Source organism: Prionailurus viverrinus, chromosome C1 (genome assembly GCF_022837055.1).
Source record: "Prionailurus viverrinus isolate Anna chromosome C1, UM_Priviv_1.0, whole genome shotgun sequence".
Taxonomy (NCBI): Eukaryota; Metazoa; Chordata; class Mammalia; order Carnivora; family Felidae; genus Prionailurus; species Prionailurus viverrinus.
Window position 1 is genome coordinate 38577214 of NC_062568.1, and position 18741 is coordinate 38595954.

Genomic DNA, 18741 nt, shown 5'->3' on the forward strand with positions numbered 1-18741 from the left:
AGCAAGAGCTCAATAAATATTACCTGTTTTTATTATAAAATCTTAGGAAATCAGTGCTTTTCAAGATTGAACAAAGCCTCAAAATATTTTCAAATTTATACAGAGTGATACTGACTTTCTGGGTATATAGTTCTCATAAGTTTTGGCAAATGCATGGTGTCATGTAACCACCACCAAAATTCCCTTGTTTTTCCCCTTGGTAGTCACACTCTCACGACTCCCGTCTTCTGGCAATGACCAACTCTTCTGTCTCTGTCACTTTGCCTTTTCTGGAACAACATATCATGGAATCATACAGTATGCAGACTTTCGAGTCTGGCTTCCTTCATTTGGCATTAGTGCATTTGAGAATCCTTCATTTTATGGTGTTTATCAATTGTTCCTTTTTCTTTCCTTTTTTTTTTTTTTTTTTTGGACAATGGACCGCCATTTTTATTTTATTATTTTTTTCCTTTCATGTTTAATATGTTTGACTCTGGAAAAGCCATGATTAAAATTCTTCAGATGAGCACATGATCAAGTATTTGTTGGTTTAAAAAAATTTTTTTTCAGTAGAGGTGACATACTGTTACATTAGTTTCAGGTGTACAACCTAGTGCCCCAACTTGTCTATACCTGAGTCTATGCCCAACACAAGTGTGGCTGCCATCTGTCACCATGCAACACTACTTCAAGACCATGGACTATATTCCCCACGTTGGGCCTTTTATTTCTGTGACTTATCCATTCCATAACTGGAAACCTGTATCTCCCACTCCCTTTCACCCACTTTGCTCATCCCCCACCGCCTTCCCTCTGGCAAGCATCAGTTTGCTCTCTGTGTTTATCGGTCTGCTTTTTGTTTATTCATTTGTTTTGTTTTTTAGATTCCACAGGAGGGAAATCATACGGTGTCTGTGTTTCTCAGTCTCACTTATTTCACTCAGCATAATACCCTCTAGGTCCATCCCTGGTGTTTCAAATGGCATTTCTTCCTTTTTTAAAACATTTTTTTAATGTTTATTTATTTTTGAGAGAGACAAAGAGCATGAGTGGGGGAGGGGCAGAGAGAGAGGGAGACACAGAATCCGAAGCAGGCTTCAGGCTCTGAGCTGTCAGCACAGAGCCCGACACGGGGCTCGAACCCATGAACGCAAGATCATGATTGGACGCTCAACGGACTGAGCCACCCAGGCGTCCCGTGTTTGTTCCTTTTTAATTGCTGAGTAGTGTTTCCTTGTATGGATGTCATAGTTGTTGGTCCATTCATCTCAGACTCTTTTTTTTTAAACACACTATTATTTTAGATCATTGCACTAGAATCCACCAGGACTCAAGTCAGTCATCTGATGTTTACTGAGCACCTACTATGTGCCAGGCATTGTTCGAGGCACTAGCAGCAGAGCAGCAAAGATAATCCCAGGTAGCTTAGATGTCATAACAAATGGGTTTTTAAGAGACACAACATGGCTAAACTCAAATAAATCTGATTTTAGGATCATGTTTAGATAGGCTTCTAAATCCACAATTTGTATTATGAGTATAAAAGGAACATTTAAAAAACATATATTTCAACATTACCTCCCGTATATACTCTTCTTGCTCCTCTTTAAGAGTAAGTTCAATGAAGATCTGTTGTAGCTTTTCATTACAATAATTAATAATGAACTGCTCAAAGCTGTTGTCCTATATGGAGAAAAATGAAAACGGCCTTATGAACCATGCACTAGCTGTCCCACAGCAGCGATGCTCCAACAGCTCAATCCATAAGAGACATCACACGCCATCTCGCAGATTTAATTGCAGCCCAGCACACAGCTCCTGGGACACCGAGGCCCAGCACACAGAGGGTTTGCACACCGCAGGCACTCAAGAAATGGTTCACGAGTCAAGTGAATGAATGAGGTATACACGCGTTATGCAGTATTTGAAAGATGAAGACTTTTAGTTGACAGAGAAGCACTCTACATGTGGTTAAAAAAAAAAAAAGTTTCTCCTAAAGGATCAGAAAAGGAACAGTGAGCTTTATGATCTCTGTCACCCAAGTTCTCAATCTTCCATTCTCAGGTGAAACTCTAGAGCCCAAGAAAGTCTTCCTGACCTGACCACTTATTGCCCCCTTCTGAGGTCAGCTCCCTCATTCAAACTCTTAGATACCAGCACTTTTTAAAAAATCATGCTGTGTGTATATACGTGTGTGCGTGTGCGTATGTGTACACATGTATTGACTAGTTTCAGCCTCATCTGTCTCATTAGACTGTATGTTCCTTAAGGGCAAGGGCTGACCATGTGACTCTCTTGCTGACCAATGTAAGCCCATGCCTTGCACAGGACTTTGCACCTAGCAAGTTCTCCACACGTACTTGATGAGTGAATGAATGAGTGAAGTGCCTAAAAAATAAGAGACCCAAGGGAATCAGCACATCAAAATCATCTCCCCAGCGAGAAACAATCTCTCTTCTCTCAGAAGGCTCACATATTTATCACCCTTCGGCCCCTCAGCAGTTTCTCTTCATGTTAGAGTTACCTCCTATGAACTCCGATGCAAGATCCATACCTAAATCATCTCTGAACAATCCGCAGGGTTTAATGTACTGACATATATACTGAGGGCACAAAATGCATGCCTGTGGAATGAATACAATTCGCCAAGAACCGCACCATTCTGGAAGAGGTAGATCTGGTAAGAAAACATGTTCTCTTCACCTCTATCATATGTCTTTGCAGACAGGAGATGGTAGCCATGGGAGCAAGGGATGGTATGACCTCACCACTGATAAACCTGACTCCTGTCCCACTGAGGTGGCTATTCCTGGCCTAATGAGCCAGGAGTATCCAGGCGTGAAACTGAAGCTCGTCACTTCCTGTGAAAACACAGAGCAACTGGCCTTCGAATCTCTCTGTGAGTGACGAAAGCAAAAAAGTCACGCAGTATCTGACCACATTCTTTGCCGGAAGTCAGCTAAGAGTTTCCTATCACCAGTGATGAACTAATTAATCAGGGAAAACTTCTAACTCTAAACCTTAAATGACACATACACACTATCACTGACTAATCTTTTAATGCTAAATCTGGTCAAGGATAAAAGCTATTTTGTTTTTTGTTTTTAATGTTGCAGGTTCTTACTAAAGGGCACACGCTGATTTTCAAGACGAACACAGTCTTAGGCACAAAGGGTCTTCCCCAATACTCATTTTCACATAAAATTTTAAAAGCTATGTGTTCTAATCTTTGGAACTTAACAATTTTTGTCAGAAGCACAAGCCCATCTGGGATAGACACCTTATTATGATTATGGTCAGGATAAGGTCATTTCTCAATGAGGAAGTCTGGCTTTCTTAGTTTGGTAAAATATATCCTTATATAATACCACTACCCCAAATTAAACTTACAAATAAAATTAAAGTTTTAATGGGAATCCATGGAGTAAATCCTTTCTGTCAATTTAATAAGTCTATGCTCATGGAGCCATTTAAGCAAAATGATGCTGAACTTCATATGGTAACTAATGAGGAAAAGGAAGTGGAGAATAAGTAGTGTCCTTGGACACATCACATGACCATGAACAGCTTGAAGTACGCTCTGCAACAGGACTATGAAATACACACAAGCAGGTTAGAAATCAGAGGCAAAGCTTCACAATTACAACGCCACTCAAGGAGTAAGTTAGAACTCAACTGGATTTCCCTTCAACATTTAAAGATTCCTGTATGAATTCTCTAGTTCATATCTGCACACAGTTAATCAATGGCCATTTACTGCAGAATCCACACAGTTGGAGAAGCCATTAACACAGGAGCATGCAACAGACTGTCACTGCAAACAGTTCATACTTACTGCATTCTGGTGCAAAAAGGGACAGATTATACAAAATGCAATCAGTTCTTAATTTGCCATAAACTTCTAACAGTAAACACTTACCGACAGTTATTCGTTGGTGCAAATGACAGATTTTACCATTCGGGCTATGTTTCTGATTGGCATAAAACTCCGAAATCAAGACACACGTCCAACCAGTTCAAACCACAGGTCTACAATACCTACAAGTGGTGTCTGAACTGTGGTTCTGCGAGGCGTGAGCTACGCAGGATAAAAAGTCTGACTCAGACAATACCTCATGTGACTTGCTTGAAGTCCCAAGGCTTCAGGATTTAATGCGTCTAATTCTAAATTATCAGGAAAAACGTGTATGTATAACCCATCGCCCCAGGGAGTCAGAGACAGAGGCAATTAGCAGGTCACCACAAGAGTGAAGAGATCCAGCAAGATCCAGAAGCAGCTCCTCTTTCTCACCACCGCACTCCCCCTCACCCCCCGTGCTGTCCCTGCTATGTCTCTCCTTCAAACATAAACAATGTGGTAAGGAGAGAGCGTTCTGGAGACAGCCTAAGAAAAAAACTGGTCTCTCCTACCTTATCCTGTTGCTTAAAGAACAAAAACAAAATAGAACAGCACAATCACCAAGGCAGAAACCAGCTTACTTCCCCACAGAAATATCTGAGCATTTATGGCAAACATACCTCACAGCCTGCAAAACGTGTTACAGATCACCAGAGCAATCATTATTGCCAAAAATGAAGGCCATCGCATTTCTTATGATCTGTGTTTGAGTTGTTGACATTGTCCAAATGTTTTGGGAAATGGGACTTCACGAATCATTAAAAATAACATGCAAAAGTTTATAATTTGCAAAAAAAAAAAAAAAAATTAAGGAGCAGCCTGGTAGCGGTTCCTATAGCTGCACCTTGCACAGGCTCTGAACGTGACTTCATGCACACAGGCACTAAACACCGCTGGGTTTTCCACTCGGGTCCTTCTTCCCTTTAGAAAACAGCTAAACTGGATCTAGGAACCATCACATGAATACAAAGGCCCCGAAGCAATTAGATATTTGGATGCTTTTTGTGTGTCGAGAACCGTGGGTGGCCAGAGATCCCTGAGCTGGGCGCTGTCTCCCACATGTCAGTCTCATGAATCAAAGTCTCCTAAGGAGGAAGTGGGCAGGAACTTGAATGACTCATCTCCCCTCCCGTCTCCAGTTTTCTACCCATGCCCTATGCATGGAATGTGTCTCCACTGTCTAAGTCACATTTATCCCCAAAGGCTAAGGGAGAAAACTAAAACTTTGGGGAACATCTTCAAATACGCACATCCAGAATTTTCCATTATACCATCTCCCTGAATGGAGCCCAGAACCATCCCACCCCCATTGGACTGCTCTAGGAAAAACAGGTAAACAGCAAGGTGTCTACGTTTGATACTGTTTTACACTGTAGTCACCAAGAGTATACCGGGATAGGAAGAACTTGGTAGGTTTAGAAGTATGTAATATACCAAAACTTTAAAGTCTAGGGTTTCTGTCAAGAATTCCTGAGTCTGAGTCCACCTTTTCAACATCAAAGAAACAGCAAACCATACCCCCCAATGAAGTTCACAACCAGTTTATACTCTTAAGTATCAACTATGAACTTTCTGCTTGAAAGGATTTTGAAAGATGGATCAAAAATACTGGCCTGTTATTAATTTCTCTGTATTTTCTTGGCAACAGAGGAGGCTAATGATATCTTATGCACTATGAGACAGGGAGACATTTCAGTCTTGTATTCTTTAAATACGTAACATTTTTCTTCCCAGTACACAAACATGGTAAGTTTTAAGAAAAACAGCATGATAGTGCTCTTCTTAAATACTTTAAGCATTGATTTAAAAGGTTAAAGCGAGAGTAATGATGTCCATACTATTATGAACCATATTATTTCCCTCCATTTTCACTCTAAAGGGTACTTTAAATCTTCTCCTTCCTCTTCAAGTTCTCTAGCACATGGAGAATGAAATCAGAGGGAAAAAGCTGGAACAGAAGGGACTGCCTATAACCAGGATCAATTTTCTTCTAAAAACAATTTAGAAAACAAATCTCATAACCACGAGGCACACTTACCAAGCTATACTGACTCTTACCCAACTATTAGGTCATTTGATTTGGAACAATCATTGCATCTAGCCTCTCATATCTTTACTGTATATGGTTCATATACAATATACGTATATGAGGTTCATGTATGTATATGAGGCTCAAAAGGGCAAGATGAAGAAAGAGCTAGCCCTTCAAAATAACTAGCCCTTTGCCTGCACGAAACTAGCTCCATTGTATGAAAAGTGAAATATCCAGCCTGCTGTTCTGTTTTGGCCTATGGCACACTAATAATTTATTAATTTTCCCAGTAAACTACCTGCCAATTGTAGTACTTCCCAGATAAGCACTTAGCAAGAAGCTAAATCGATTCAGATGGCTCAACTTAGTCTTGAATTTAATTTTTTAAAAAGAATAGCTGTTGTTCTTTTATGGTGATGCTACGAACGTCTCTCAGAGATCAGTTACAAGAACATCCAAACTTGATTGTGTGGAATTGGAGTGTCTGGATTATATAACTCTCTTCCCTTACAAAATCGGACTGACGTTAAATAAGGATTTCTGGCTAGATTTTTCTTCTCTGTGGATTTTAACTCACTTCCCCTTCTTTTTGGTATCAGTGTTCCACTAATCTGTTTTCCAAACTGACATCAGATCACATGCGGCCAGCAAGGCAGGGCTATTCACACAGCTGGCCCTGGAATGCTTTGCAGTCAAATCCATGTGTCATCATCCCATGGTTTAATGCATCAGTTTCCCTCTTCCGTTTAGAGACGGACCAAAATGGATGAAAGGTTTCCACCAGCTCAGCTGAAAAGTGTTTTCATGGGAACTGTCAACGGGGTCATGAGGCAGAATTAGAGACATTAAATTTTTTTTTCTCCTCTGGACCTTTACTGTCCAATTTTTAAAGTGATGCCCAGGGTGTTCTACAAGGCAGAACCCTTAATTCTTGCAGTCAATTTCAAGGAAAATAAAGGCAGAATTTTCATTATGTTCTATCAGTTTATTTTCACTGGGGTAGACAGTATCACAGAAATCTTCATTTATGCACTGATGAGGATTCTGAATACTTCTCCCTAAGTCAGACCTTGAGCCCTTATATTTCAGCTTGTGGTACTTTTAAGTCCTTAATTATCTGGCTTCCTTATGTTCAACAGTATGAACTTCCTGATGTTTCCATGTTTTCTAATTTTGCTGAGAAACCAGGAAAACTATGGGATGGCATCTGGGGTGCGCATGTGAATAAATCACAAGCAAAAAAACCATTTCTAATTCTGTATCAAAGAGCAGGTAAAAGTATCTAAAAGCACACACCCAAATCTCTATTCTGTGCTCCCCAAATAAATTTAATTGTAAAATAAATAATTAAGCAGATTACGAAGAATCAAGATGTTTGGAAGATTAACCTGAGAAAGTTTACACAGGAAAATGCAGAGAACAATTAGTTATAATGAAAGACAAGTCTTAATTCTCTCAAGGAAAGGGAAAAAAAGTCAAAGCATCTATTGCATGGAGAAGGAAAAAGAACTTCTCATGATTTTAGGGCCATCATAAGATCTGCTGTAGACATGACTGGTTAATTTGGCCTTGACTGAAATTTCTGGTTTGTTTTTTTGAGTACAGTTGACACACATTCCATTAGTTTCAGGTGTGCAACATAGTGACTCGAAAAGTCTATACTTTGTGCTATTTTCACCACCAGGGTAGCTACCGTCTGTCACCATAGGATGCCATTAGTGCTCGCTTTGGCAGCACATATACCATAGGATGCCATTACCATATTGGTGACTATATTCCTTATACCATGCCAAAAGTTCTATTTATTATTTTTTAAGTTTATTTATTTAGAGAGAGACAGAGAACACGAGTGGGGGAGGGGCAGAGAGAGAGGAAGACAGAGAATCCCAAGCTTGCACTCTCAAACCCTGAGACTATGACCTGAGCCAAAACCAAGAGTAGGACGCTTAACCAACTGAGCCACCCAGGCTCTCCCGAAAGTTCTGTTTAAAAAGAATAAAAATATAACCTGTTTGCTTTTGGGTAAAGCTCCCCAAGTGATTCCAACATGCTGCTAAGTTTAGGAACTACTGAGCTGGAACATTCTTCTGAAGAAGAAAGAAGGGCATTTTCAAATATAATGCAGGCATTTTCATAACTGAAGTCCATAGTTGTAACAGTGTTGAGAAAAATCAGGATATAACTTGCAGAAGTGAAGCACATTCATAAAGATGGGCTTGGAGAGAAACCTGAATTGGCCATCAAGTAAAAAATATTCCCACATTGCTACAGGATGTTTTACCCCGTCCCAAGTTACAGGTTGTGTCCACTCAGAACACCTAACTTCATTGTTGTTGTTGTATTTAAGTTTATTTATTTGGTGGGGGGAAGGGAGGGAGGGAAGGGGAAGGGCAGAAAGAGAAGAAGAGAGAGAGTATCAAGCAGACTCTGCACTGACAGAATGGAACCCAACACGGGGCTCAAACTCACGAACCACGAGATCATGACCTGAGCCAAAATCAAGAGTCCAAAGCTGAACTGAATGAACCACCCAGGCGCCCCTCTAACTTCTGTTTGGATTAGATCTGTAACAAACGCATCTTTAAAAAGTAACCTAGTTTCTTGATTAGACCTTCCTACCAGATAGGATGTGCCCTCAGCCAGGAACAGACCCTCCATCTTAGGGTCGGCTAATATCACTGTAGGCTCCATGCAGGGAAGGAACAGCTGTCTTGTTTACCGCAGGAATATGATTCCTATTAGGCAGTAAATAAATAATGACAAATGACTTCCTCACTTAGGCATGGTTAAACTGCTCATGGGGTATAACTCAGCTCCCTGAGTGCTGTGTGGTCACTTACCACATGGCTGATTAGATCTTAGGACAGACCAGAATGTAAAGACAAGCTGATGTCCCCTCATGACCCCATTATCCTATTAAAAAAATTTTTCATGTATTATGACATGACATTAGGCACCTGGCCTAATAGATCAATAAATCTTCTTATGGCAACATAAAAATAAAATAAAACCAGTTTCTTTGATTTTAGATACATCATTAAATGTGTGTGTGTGTGTGTGTGTGTGTGTGTTTTCCTTCCAACTTTCTAGTAAGATCTCTACTTTTGTCCTGTTCATGAAACCATCTAAATATAGATCAGCAGTGTGCTAGGTAAGAAATCATTTTCCCTGCCAACTATAAACAATGATTTTGACCGGCTGCCCTTTGGTAACAGTAACCTGAGGACTTGCTAGAAAGAAAGTAATTTCATCACCATGAGTTCTGAGTATACTCAAGCAGCTCTCCTCACTCACAAACCTCAAATTCTTCCCTATTGCCACAAGACCAGAAACTTTGTTTTGCGTAGTCTGCTAAAGAGGCATCAATACAAGTGGACATTGTGCTGAAGAACAGTTTTCAATGGTCGGCAGGACAGGGGGCAGCAGGCAGGACACAGCACAGGTGTCCCACGCTTGGCCACCAGCACGTAGAAGAACTCCACGGGTGTTCCCCATGCTGGTCAGTTTGGAATGAGGCAATGGTACAGAAATAGGGATTGAGAAACTTATCATGTTTGGGTTTTCTCCTTTATTTCCAGGTACTGGGGACCCTGTGAGTTTGGGGAGAAAAGTAACAAAAAGGCCCTATCAGAGGTTTTTTATTATTTATGAAGGGGGCCTAGGATTTAGGTCCTGAGTCTGCCATTTTGTAGCCATGTAACTCCAGCATAGTGACTTGACCTTCAGAGCCTCACCTACTCACCTGTAAAATAGGAATAATAGTAACTATTTCATGAAGTGTTTGTGAATATTAAATCAGACAATATATGTAACACTTCCCGCAATGCTTGCATACAGTCAGCCCTCAAGAATGATTTACCCCTGACTACTAAATACAGAACATGATCAAGCAGGGATCTTGATTTACAAAATCAAGCAGGGATCTTGATTTACAAAAATTTATTACAAAAATAAATGTCGTAAGAAAAAGATATTTGTTGGAAAGTCCTGGCTTAGCTGCAGGGAGGGGGCTGATGTTTTTTTCTGTTCTGTGAACCTGATAATTTGGAACACATAAACACTTTTGGTGGTCATTCTGGGCAGGGCTTGGTTATTTAAAAGAATTCACAAATCATTACTTATGGGGAGAATGAAGAAAGGAAGAGCCTGATCTACTTGTTATTTTCCTGAACCAAACTAAAATACCACTCCCGAGAAATAAGAGTTTTAAAAGATCCTTATGATGGGGAAAGGAGCAAAAAACAAAACAACAACAACAACAACAAAAAAAATAAAAAAATAAAGCAAAGCAAAGCGAAACAAAAATTCTTAAAACACCTTCTAAATGTCAAAGCAAAAGGATAAATAGGAAATTCCAACATAAGTATATAATTTTTAAATATTTAATTTGTAATAAGCATGCAGTCTTTTTAAAAAATTCATTATGAAGTTTACCAGAAATTCTTTCAATCTTTGCAACAGAACTCACACTGTAAGATTGCAGTTGGATAAGACCCAACAAATCACCCAATCCAGACCCTGAGCCTGAGCCCATCAGGATGAAATGCCAGCACTGGCCAGGCCAGACTGGCATCTGGCTCTCCCGTCCCTGGCTTTTTCATGGCATCATCCTGTCTCACTTTCCTACAAATGACTGAATGACTACAGGCACAATGTCCATAAACCTTGTTGGAAATTGCCCAGTAAGAATTTTGAATCTGCAATTACAAAAGTCAAATACTGATACAAGAAGTTCTTCCTAAACAGCATTGTCTCCAAAATGCTGGCTCTCAGCACTTAAACACACACACATATAACACACACACACACACACACACACACACACACACACACACACACGTACGTTTTGTTACATCAGCACAGAGGTTTTTTGTAGATTCAAAGTTATATTAACTATACATTAAATGCTGTCTATAGAATATATGATTTAATTTCCAACTATTATGCATGAATAGAAACAATACAAAGAATAGAGAAAAGCTTACCTCAAAAATTTCAAAACCATAAATGTCCAAAACACCCATGACCTTCTTTCTCACTTTTGTCTGTGCCTTAAAAAAAGTTTTAAAATAATGAGTTGAATTTAGGCTTGAAATATAACACTAAAAGCATACTAAGGAAGATAGACTTATGTTACAAGTTAACTGTGTTTCACAACTAGAATAACTATAATTTAGTTGTTGTTTTTTAATCTATGACACAGGATACTGGTATAGAATTTTCCAGAAATTTTAATGATAGATGACTTATTTAAAGAAGGCATTAGTGATGCCTAATTATAATAAACAATCACTGAATCTTACAATAGGTCGGGCCTTTCAAACTCCCAATACTCCAATACCCTCATTTTATTGACAAACATATCAGTAGGTTGAGAGGTCAAGTGACCTTTTCAGCCACGTGTGTACAACTAGTTAGATGAGCCTCGACCAGGACCTGGGATGCAGACTCTCAAAGTTAACTCTGCAAAACCCATGAGGCCACTGACCGGTGAGATTTCTTACAAAAACATCTATGCAAAACAAAACAGAGTCCTGACAAATTTCAATTCTATGCAGGTAAATTATTTTCAAGGAACAGTCTTATCTGATTATAAAATTAAAATATCTTTAACTTAACGTTTATAATCTGAACACATCTATTACAGCTGATTTATCTGGTTGCAGAGATTCAGTACCTTAATGCTTTCATTGATTCGATTTACCAACCATGAAAATAACCTGCTATAGAGGTTTTTAGCCAGAGCATCACGGGCATAATATGCCTATTGAAAAAGAAAAGAAAAGACAAGAAAAACTCAACACCCACGATTGTCACAATGCTTAATGTCAATAAAATAATAAAGGTGTTTTTTAAATATTTAAAGTTCTTGTATTTCAAGTTATTTTCAGAGCCAGTTTTTACTATACTCTGGATGAACAATTAAACCGTTAAGAGAACTGGGCAAATTATTTATCCTCAATCATTATACTTTTTTGCATCCCAGGAAACTAATTCTAAATATTGCAAACACTTTCTCCATAAAGATACTCATCTCTGTATTACAGAACAGAGAAAAATCAAAGGCACTTTAGAAGTCCAACAACAGGGGAATAGTAAGAAAAATAAATGAAAGCCTACTGAAAGGGAAGTTACACAGTTATCACAGAATGATCATTATGAACATTAGGTAATAAAATGGAAAATGCTTATGTTTTGTGAAAATAAAAATCTGTCTATTTAATACAGTGACTATATCTTTTTAACCCCTACACGTAGGAAAGGAAACTCAACGGAAAAACATTAAAATGGTTTTGACTGATGTGATTCAGAAATGTTTTCCTTCATTCAACTTGCTGAACATTAAAAAAAATTTTTTTAATGTTTATTTATTTTTGAGACAGAGAGAGAGAGAGAGAGAGAGAGAGAGAGAGAGAGAATGAACAGGGGAAGGGCAGAGACAGAAAGAGAGAAAGAAAATCCCAAGCAGACTCCGCACTGTCAGCATAGAGCCTACTGCGGGGCTCAAACCCACGAACCGCAAGATCATGTCCTGAGCCAAAGTCGGATGCTTAACCTACTGACCCACCCAGGTGTACCCCTTCCGAACATTTTAAAAAAGATATTCCATAACATCTAGAGGCTAGAGTCACGATACACTGTGGGCAATATACTGTATAATACAAATAAATGCTTTTATTTGCTTATTCATTTATTTGAAGCTCTTCAGAGCTACTTGCCAAAGAAGAGGCAGAGGACATGGTCTCTCCACCCCTGACTTAGAAGGCACACCCTGGAGGAAGTCAGCCTTGCCAGGAAGCACCGAAGAGTCCCTGCACATATCGGGTGCCATGAGCATTTAGCTAGTGCACACCAACAATGCGATGCAGCGCTCTTGGGGAGGCCCGAGCGCCAGCAGCTTCCGGGGAGTAAAGCAAGACGGTCTGCTGCCGGGATTTTGGGTTTTGTTTTGTTTTGTTTTGTTTTGTTTTGTTTTGTTTTGTTTTACAAAGAGAGTGAGCGAGCAAGCAAGCGCATGAGTGGAGGAAAGGGACAGAGGGAGAGAACCTTAAGTAGGCTCCACACTCAGCACGGAGCCCGACTGGGGCTTGATCCCACAACCCTGATATCATGACCTGAGCTGAAATCAAGAGTCAGACGCTTCTCTTGATTCTGGCTCAGGTCACGATCTCACAGTTCGTGAGATCAAGCCCTGAGTTGGGCTCTGCACTCACAGTGCAGAGCCTGCTTGGGATTCTCTCTCTCCCTCTCTCTCTGCCCCTCTCCTGTGCTCTCTCTCCCTCTTTCAAAAATAAATAAACATTAAAAAAAAAAAGAGTTGAATGCTCAACTGACTGAGCCACCTAGTCGCTCCAGTTTGCTGCTGTGTTTAACACTCTGGCCACAGGCATGCATTTCACTGCTTATAAGCAGAAATTTGAGCATTACTATTAAAGCTTTACATTTTTATGTTATAAAGAACACAACTTATTAGATTATACAGAAATTCTTTTCCCACATTTCTTTCTAAATGAAGTGTAACAGCTTTAATAACATAGGCCCTTCGTTGGCAACAAATCGTAGCTTATGGTACCTTTCCAGTTCATCTGACACTTCCATGCTAATCCTGAACCTCTCCCTAGAAAATCCATCAATGAATTGGCACAAAAAAAATAAAACCCAAGCACACAATGTCATCTTGGAGGGTAACAGTGGTTAATGATTCCACTGCAGAAAATGCATATATATGTTGAAATGGGGAAAGAAGCCTGGATTTAGATGAATGCCTTTTCTCTATCCTCCTTCCAGTTTTTACTTTCTTCACATAGGCCATGTAAGTGCCTAGAACAGCGCCTGGCACAGAGTAAGCCTATACATGTATTTATATTACGATTTCTGAAGTATCCTTTTCCTATCCCACTGTGAGCCTATAGAATTCTTTCTTAATCCTTTCCCCTTTCTTCTCGCAAATTCCAGTTATCTCAAAACACCGCATAACCTCAAAACATTACCTATTTATAAACAGAATGTCACCATAATGGCATCCAGTTTGTTTTAGCTATGTGCTGATTTCAACAAACCACCATTTCAATATGCAACCGAACTAATAGTGACAACTCATTCTGGCAAACTCCTTTATATTTTTTAAAATGTATTCACAGCCCATGTTCATCTTCTTTATTTCTTTCAAACAAATAACTTATTCCAGAAGTCTCAAACTCAAATGTTTCCAGGGACTACATGACAGAAATGAATGGGAAATAGTATGATCTGTAGACGCATTCCACATTAAAGGCACGCAAATTCAAAATTTAAAAAGCAAGCACACAAAACAAAACAGAACAAGACAACAAAACTACCCTTTCATCAAATAAAATATGCCTATTGAGCTATATCTGGTACCAGGGGCTGCCAATCTGCCAGCCCTGATTTCTAGAGTCTGATTCATGCCACCGAATCTCCATAATAACATCCTCCACAGTACGGGAAGGAATGTTTATTCTCATTTAAGGATCACTAACAAGGTGTACAGAAATCAAGGAAGACACTGAGAGCATGGATTCACCATCTCAGATTCTAAGCACAACATGAAGAGACTGCACTTCTACAGCGGCATTGAAGCACACTGAAAAAATCCCAAGTGAAATGTGCTTCAGCGATGACTGGTATTAGGTGTGGCCCAGGTGGAAACACAAGAGATGCCTGGCCATGGGGGTGCCTACCCTGTAGCAGCTTACAGTGGAGTGGTGGAGACCAACTCCATGAGTGAAACAATCAGAGAACGAGTGTCCAACAGCAGGGGGAAAAGGAATTCCCAGAAGGGAGAAGAGGGGGACTATGTGATCTTCCTGGATGAGGGGTAATTAGACGGACCATTCAGAGAGGCAGGAAGAATTAGCCACGCCATGTGGGGAAGGGATAAGGAAGAGCGAAGGCACCGGGTAAAAATAAGCATGGCATTTATAGAAGTAGCAGGGAATAAACTGAGATAAAGAAAGGGTGCCGGGTCAGATTACTGAGGGCTTGGAAGCCAAGGAGAGAGGATGTGGCAAAAACTGAACTACAACTCTGTCTTGAGTTCCTATCATTTCACCATGAGTCACTGTATCTGAGGAAAGATCTAAATGCCTTGGGCAAAATGAGGAATGGGGCAATACGGATGAGGATGGGGTCCAAGAACTGAAGCTATGAGGAAACATTAATAAAACAAATTAGTTCTTGCTGGAATCAAAACCTTTTAGGCAGTAAGACTGGTAGAAACCTAAACCCTACGTTAAAAAAAAAAAAAAAAAAAAAAAGAACTTGAATAAGGAACTGAAAAATCGAGGACCTCAAGCCAAATTCTTTCATGCTAAAGGTTAAAACAATGTGGAAAAGTTTAACCCAGTGATGTAAGGTGACTCAAGCTTATAAAGTAAGACGCACCTGGGCCCGGTTTCCGGAGAGGATGATTAAAAAGCGAGAGTAAAACACACAGTAAAAACAGACCAACATTTACCCACATATATATTCCATATATATCCACGTACATGTGGATATTCTTAAAGGACCTTCTTAAACAGGAGGCATTTTCTCATTGCAATACTTTTTACTTAACGATCCCCACTCTGCCTATTGAAAATGTCTAAACTCAGTGTGACCTTAGTACAGTGGTTCTCAAAATGTGGTCCCTGGACCACCGGCAGCAGCAGCACTGAACTTGTTAGACATACAAATTCTTCAGTCCTACCTCAGGCCTACTGAATACAGCAGCCTAGGGGCACAGCCTGCAAACCGTGTTGGACAAACCCTTCAGGTGGCACTGAGGTACACTCAAGTTTTAAAGTTTGAGAACCACCTCAACACTGAACCTTTCCAGCCATGTTGCTCTGAATCCCCTTCGCGTGTCTAAAGCTACGGCCAAGCTAGACCACCCCTCCCCCTGATGTGGACTCCAAACTTGGCTTTTCTCACAGTTTGCTTTTTGAAACCCCCTACTGCCCATTCTTTATTCATCTAAATCCTTCAAGTCTGGCTCAGAAACCATCTTCTCCATGGCGTCTTCCTTCATCCCTTATGTCCTTGCTAATGGTCTACATGGGGGCCTGTGCTGAGCGGGCTCTCAATGAATTTTTCTTGATTAAGTCAGTGACTCACCATCTGACTTTGCATGAGTGAGACTGACCTGGACAGACATGACAGCAGAAGCAGTAATTTAGGAAGAAGGACACACAACAGTTCTAACCAGAAGAGGATTGTTACAAATCAAATTTACATATAACCCAAGTTATAGTGTTTTTCATAGACAAAGCACCTCACCCGAAATAAGAAATCAACACTGAAAGCTGCAGACACATAGGCATCCTTGGGTTAGTAGCAAAGACCAGTTCAGAGAGGCAAAGAGAAAGACTAAATCCACCTACTGTCTTACAGATGCTTAAGGCCACTTACAAAGAGGAGGAGAATACAGTTGGACTATAGGGTGAGAATAAAGTAGGCCTCTGTGCCAAAAGTGCCGAATCAGTCACTGAATTCCAGTGCAGATCAGCACAGACGGGTGGGAAAAAGTCTAAGCTGTAGAACAAAGGCTTTACATTGAAAGGGGCTTCAGAAGCTTCCTTGGTGTAACATCCACACGTGCATCCATCCATTCATCCATCCACCGAACTTGAACCAAAGGACAGAAGAAGTAAGCAAATCAGACTTGAGTCTTAGAAAGATTTCATTGTCTTCAGATGGACGGTATATGAAAAGGAAGGCAGGAAAGCCAATCTGGCCTCTCCAAACTGGCTTCTCCCACTGTGTTCTCCAAATTAGTGAATGTCAATCCTACTTTTCCAGTTGCTTGAGTGAAACATGTTGGGAGCCATCCTTGACTCTTCTCTTTCTCTCATGCCACATCTTAAGCCAACAGCATCAAAATGTACCCAGGTGTAACCGCTTCTCACTCTACTGCTACCATCTGGTTCAAACACCATCAATTCTAGGTTAGCACACAATTCCTTGCAGCTTCCTGGTGCCATGAACGGAACGTCTGTATCATCTCCCAGCCCCAAATCCATATGTTGAAGCCCTAATCCCCAATGTGATTGTATTTGAAGGTGGGAGCCTTAGGAGATAGATTTAGATGAGGTCATGAGGGCAGAGCTCCCAGGATGGAACTGGGGTCCTTATAGGGGGACGAGGACACCAGAGCACACCCTCCCCTCCCCCACCCCTTGCCCTATGAAGAGGATACAGCAAGAAAGTGGCCATCTGTCAACCAGGAAGATGGCCCTCACCAAGAATGCAACCATGCTGGTCCCCTGATCTCAGACTCCCAGCCTCCAGAACTTTGAGGAATAAATGGTTCTTTTTGTTTGTTTAAGCCACCTAGACTATGGTATTCTGTTATAGTAGCCCAACTAAGACACCTTGCTTTTACCCATTCTCCCGCTGCACTCTGCTCTCCACATTGCAGCCAGAATGACCCTTTGAAATACAAGGCAGATCATGCCAGTGGTATCATTTCCCAGCTCACTCAGCCGCAACTTCCCTGCCCCAGCACAGTGGGTCTCCCTTACTCTGCTCTCGTTTTTCTCCTTGTCTGCTGCTAGCTTGCCGTATAAATTCATTTATTTACGAGGCCTACTGGCTATGGCCACTCCTCCTACCAAAATTTTAACCTCTGCGAGGGCAGGGATCCTTATCTGTTTAGTTTACTGCTGTGTTCCCAGTGCTTAGAATGATGTCTGCAATACAGTATGGACAGTTAAGATAACAACCTGCAAAATGAAATTTTTGCATCCACTTATGTAAAAATATCACAGACTTTTTAAAAACTCACTTTCTGGCCACGATGTTTCACCCACCTGAGCCACGTTCAGTGTAGTTGAAACCTTCTCCTGCTTGGCCTCAACCGTTCGGAAACTGAAAGCTCGTTCTAGAACTGATTGATCAATGCCGGTCAACTCACAAATTTCTTTTAACTCTGTTGGGGGACGGACACAAAAAGTGACTACACATGTGCTGCTAAAAATCCTTGTCAAGGCTTAGGATGTTCTTCCTAAAGCACATTCAAATCAAATAGTATAAAATGTAGAACTCAGAAGACTTAAAACTCAGCTCGAATTATGCTTCTGTTCAGTTTCTCTGGAAAGCATTTTCCAGTGAAGTTTTCCAGTGAACAGAAGTTTTCTTTCTAGATTAAGAAGTGGGCAGATGCTCAAAAGCAAGTTTGCTATATAAGGTTGACTCTCTGCTGACTTACCATTTTTATCTTTGATTTTGCTTTCATCTAAACCGTTCACTCGAGATTCGGGCTTGAACTCGATGTTCCCCAGTTTCAACACGGCTGCCACCACCTCCAGGACAGACTCAGCTTCGTGATCCATAAAACCCACAATCTGCATGGCATTCTGGGAGTGGGGGGAGAAAAGCAGCTGTTTTCTTTCTGTCACTCTTTATATTATTTTTTTAATGAATCATGCAACAGATTTGTTTCTAAACACACAACAACAAAAAAGACAAAGCGCCCCAGAATAAGCCCTCCAAGAGGAAACCTAAGAACAGACCTGACAGCACCAGTTGGGGCTGTAGCTTGTTTAATGGTTTCAAGCTGTGATTCAAGGGTCCCTGGGGCACTCTGCATGCTGGGGCAAAGAGGTGGAGGGGAGCAAAGAGGAATTTGGAAGAAGAGGAGGCTAAGAGCCAAGCCTTGGGTTCCAACCCCCGCTTCATCCGCAGCAGCTCGGTGTGTATGTGTGTGTCGTCTGTGTGCACGTGTGCACAATGCGTGTATGCGTGTGAGTACGTGTTGTTTTTTTATACCGGGTTCTGCTGCTAGAAATAAAACCGAACAAAAAGCTTTTATGACTCCTATATAAAAACC

General features: G+C 40.7%; 1 protein-coding gene across 3 annotated transcripts in view; it reads right to left on the reverse strand.

The window, feature by feature from the left end:
• Positions 1 to 18741, reverse strand: part of MYO1B (myosin IB) — a 190916-nt gene that overhangs the window by 41149 nt on the left and 131026 nt on the right. For all 3 annotated transcript variants that reach the window (XM_047870439.1, XM_047870438.1, XM_047870437.1), the window contains exons 10-14: positions 18121 to 18268; positions 17723 to 17841; positions 11590 to 11676; positions 10898 to 10963; positions 1561 to 1665 (exon numbers count right to left, since the gene is read on the reverse strand). In XM_047870439.1, the coding sequence (XP_047726395.1) occupies positions 1561 to 1665; positions 10898 to 10963; positions 11590 to 11676; positions 17723 to 17841; positions 18121 to 18268 (525 nt within the window). The remainder of the gene's footprint in view (positions 1 to 1560; positions 1666 to 10897; positions 10964 to 11589; positions 11677 to 17722; positions 17842 to 18120; positions 18269 to 18741) is intronic.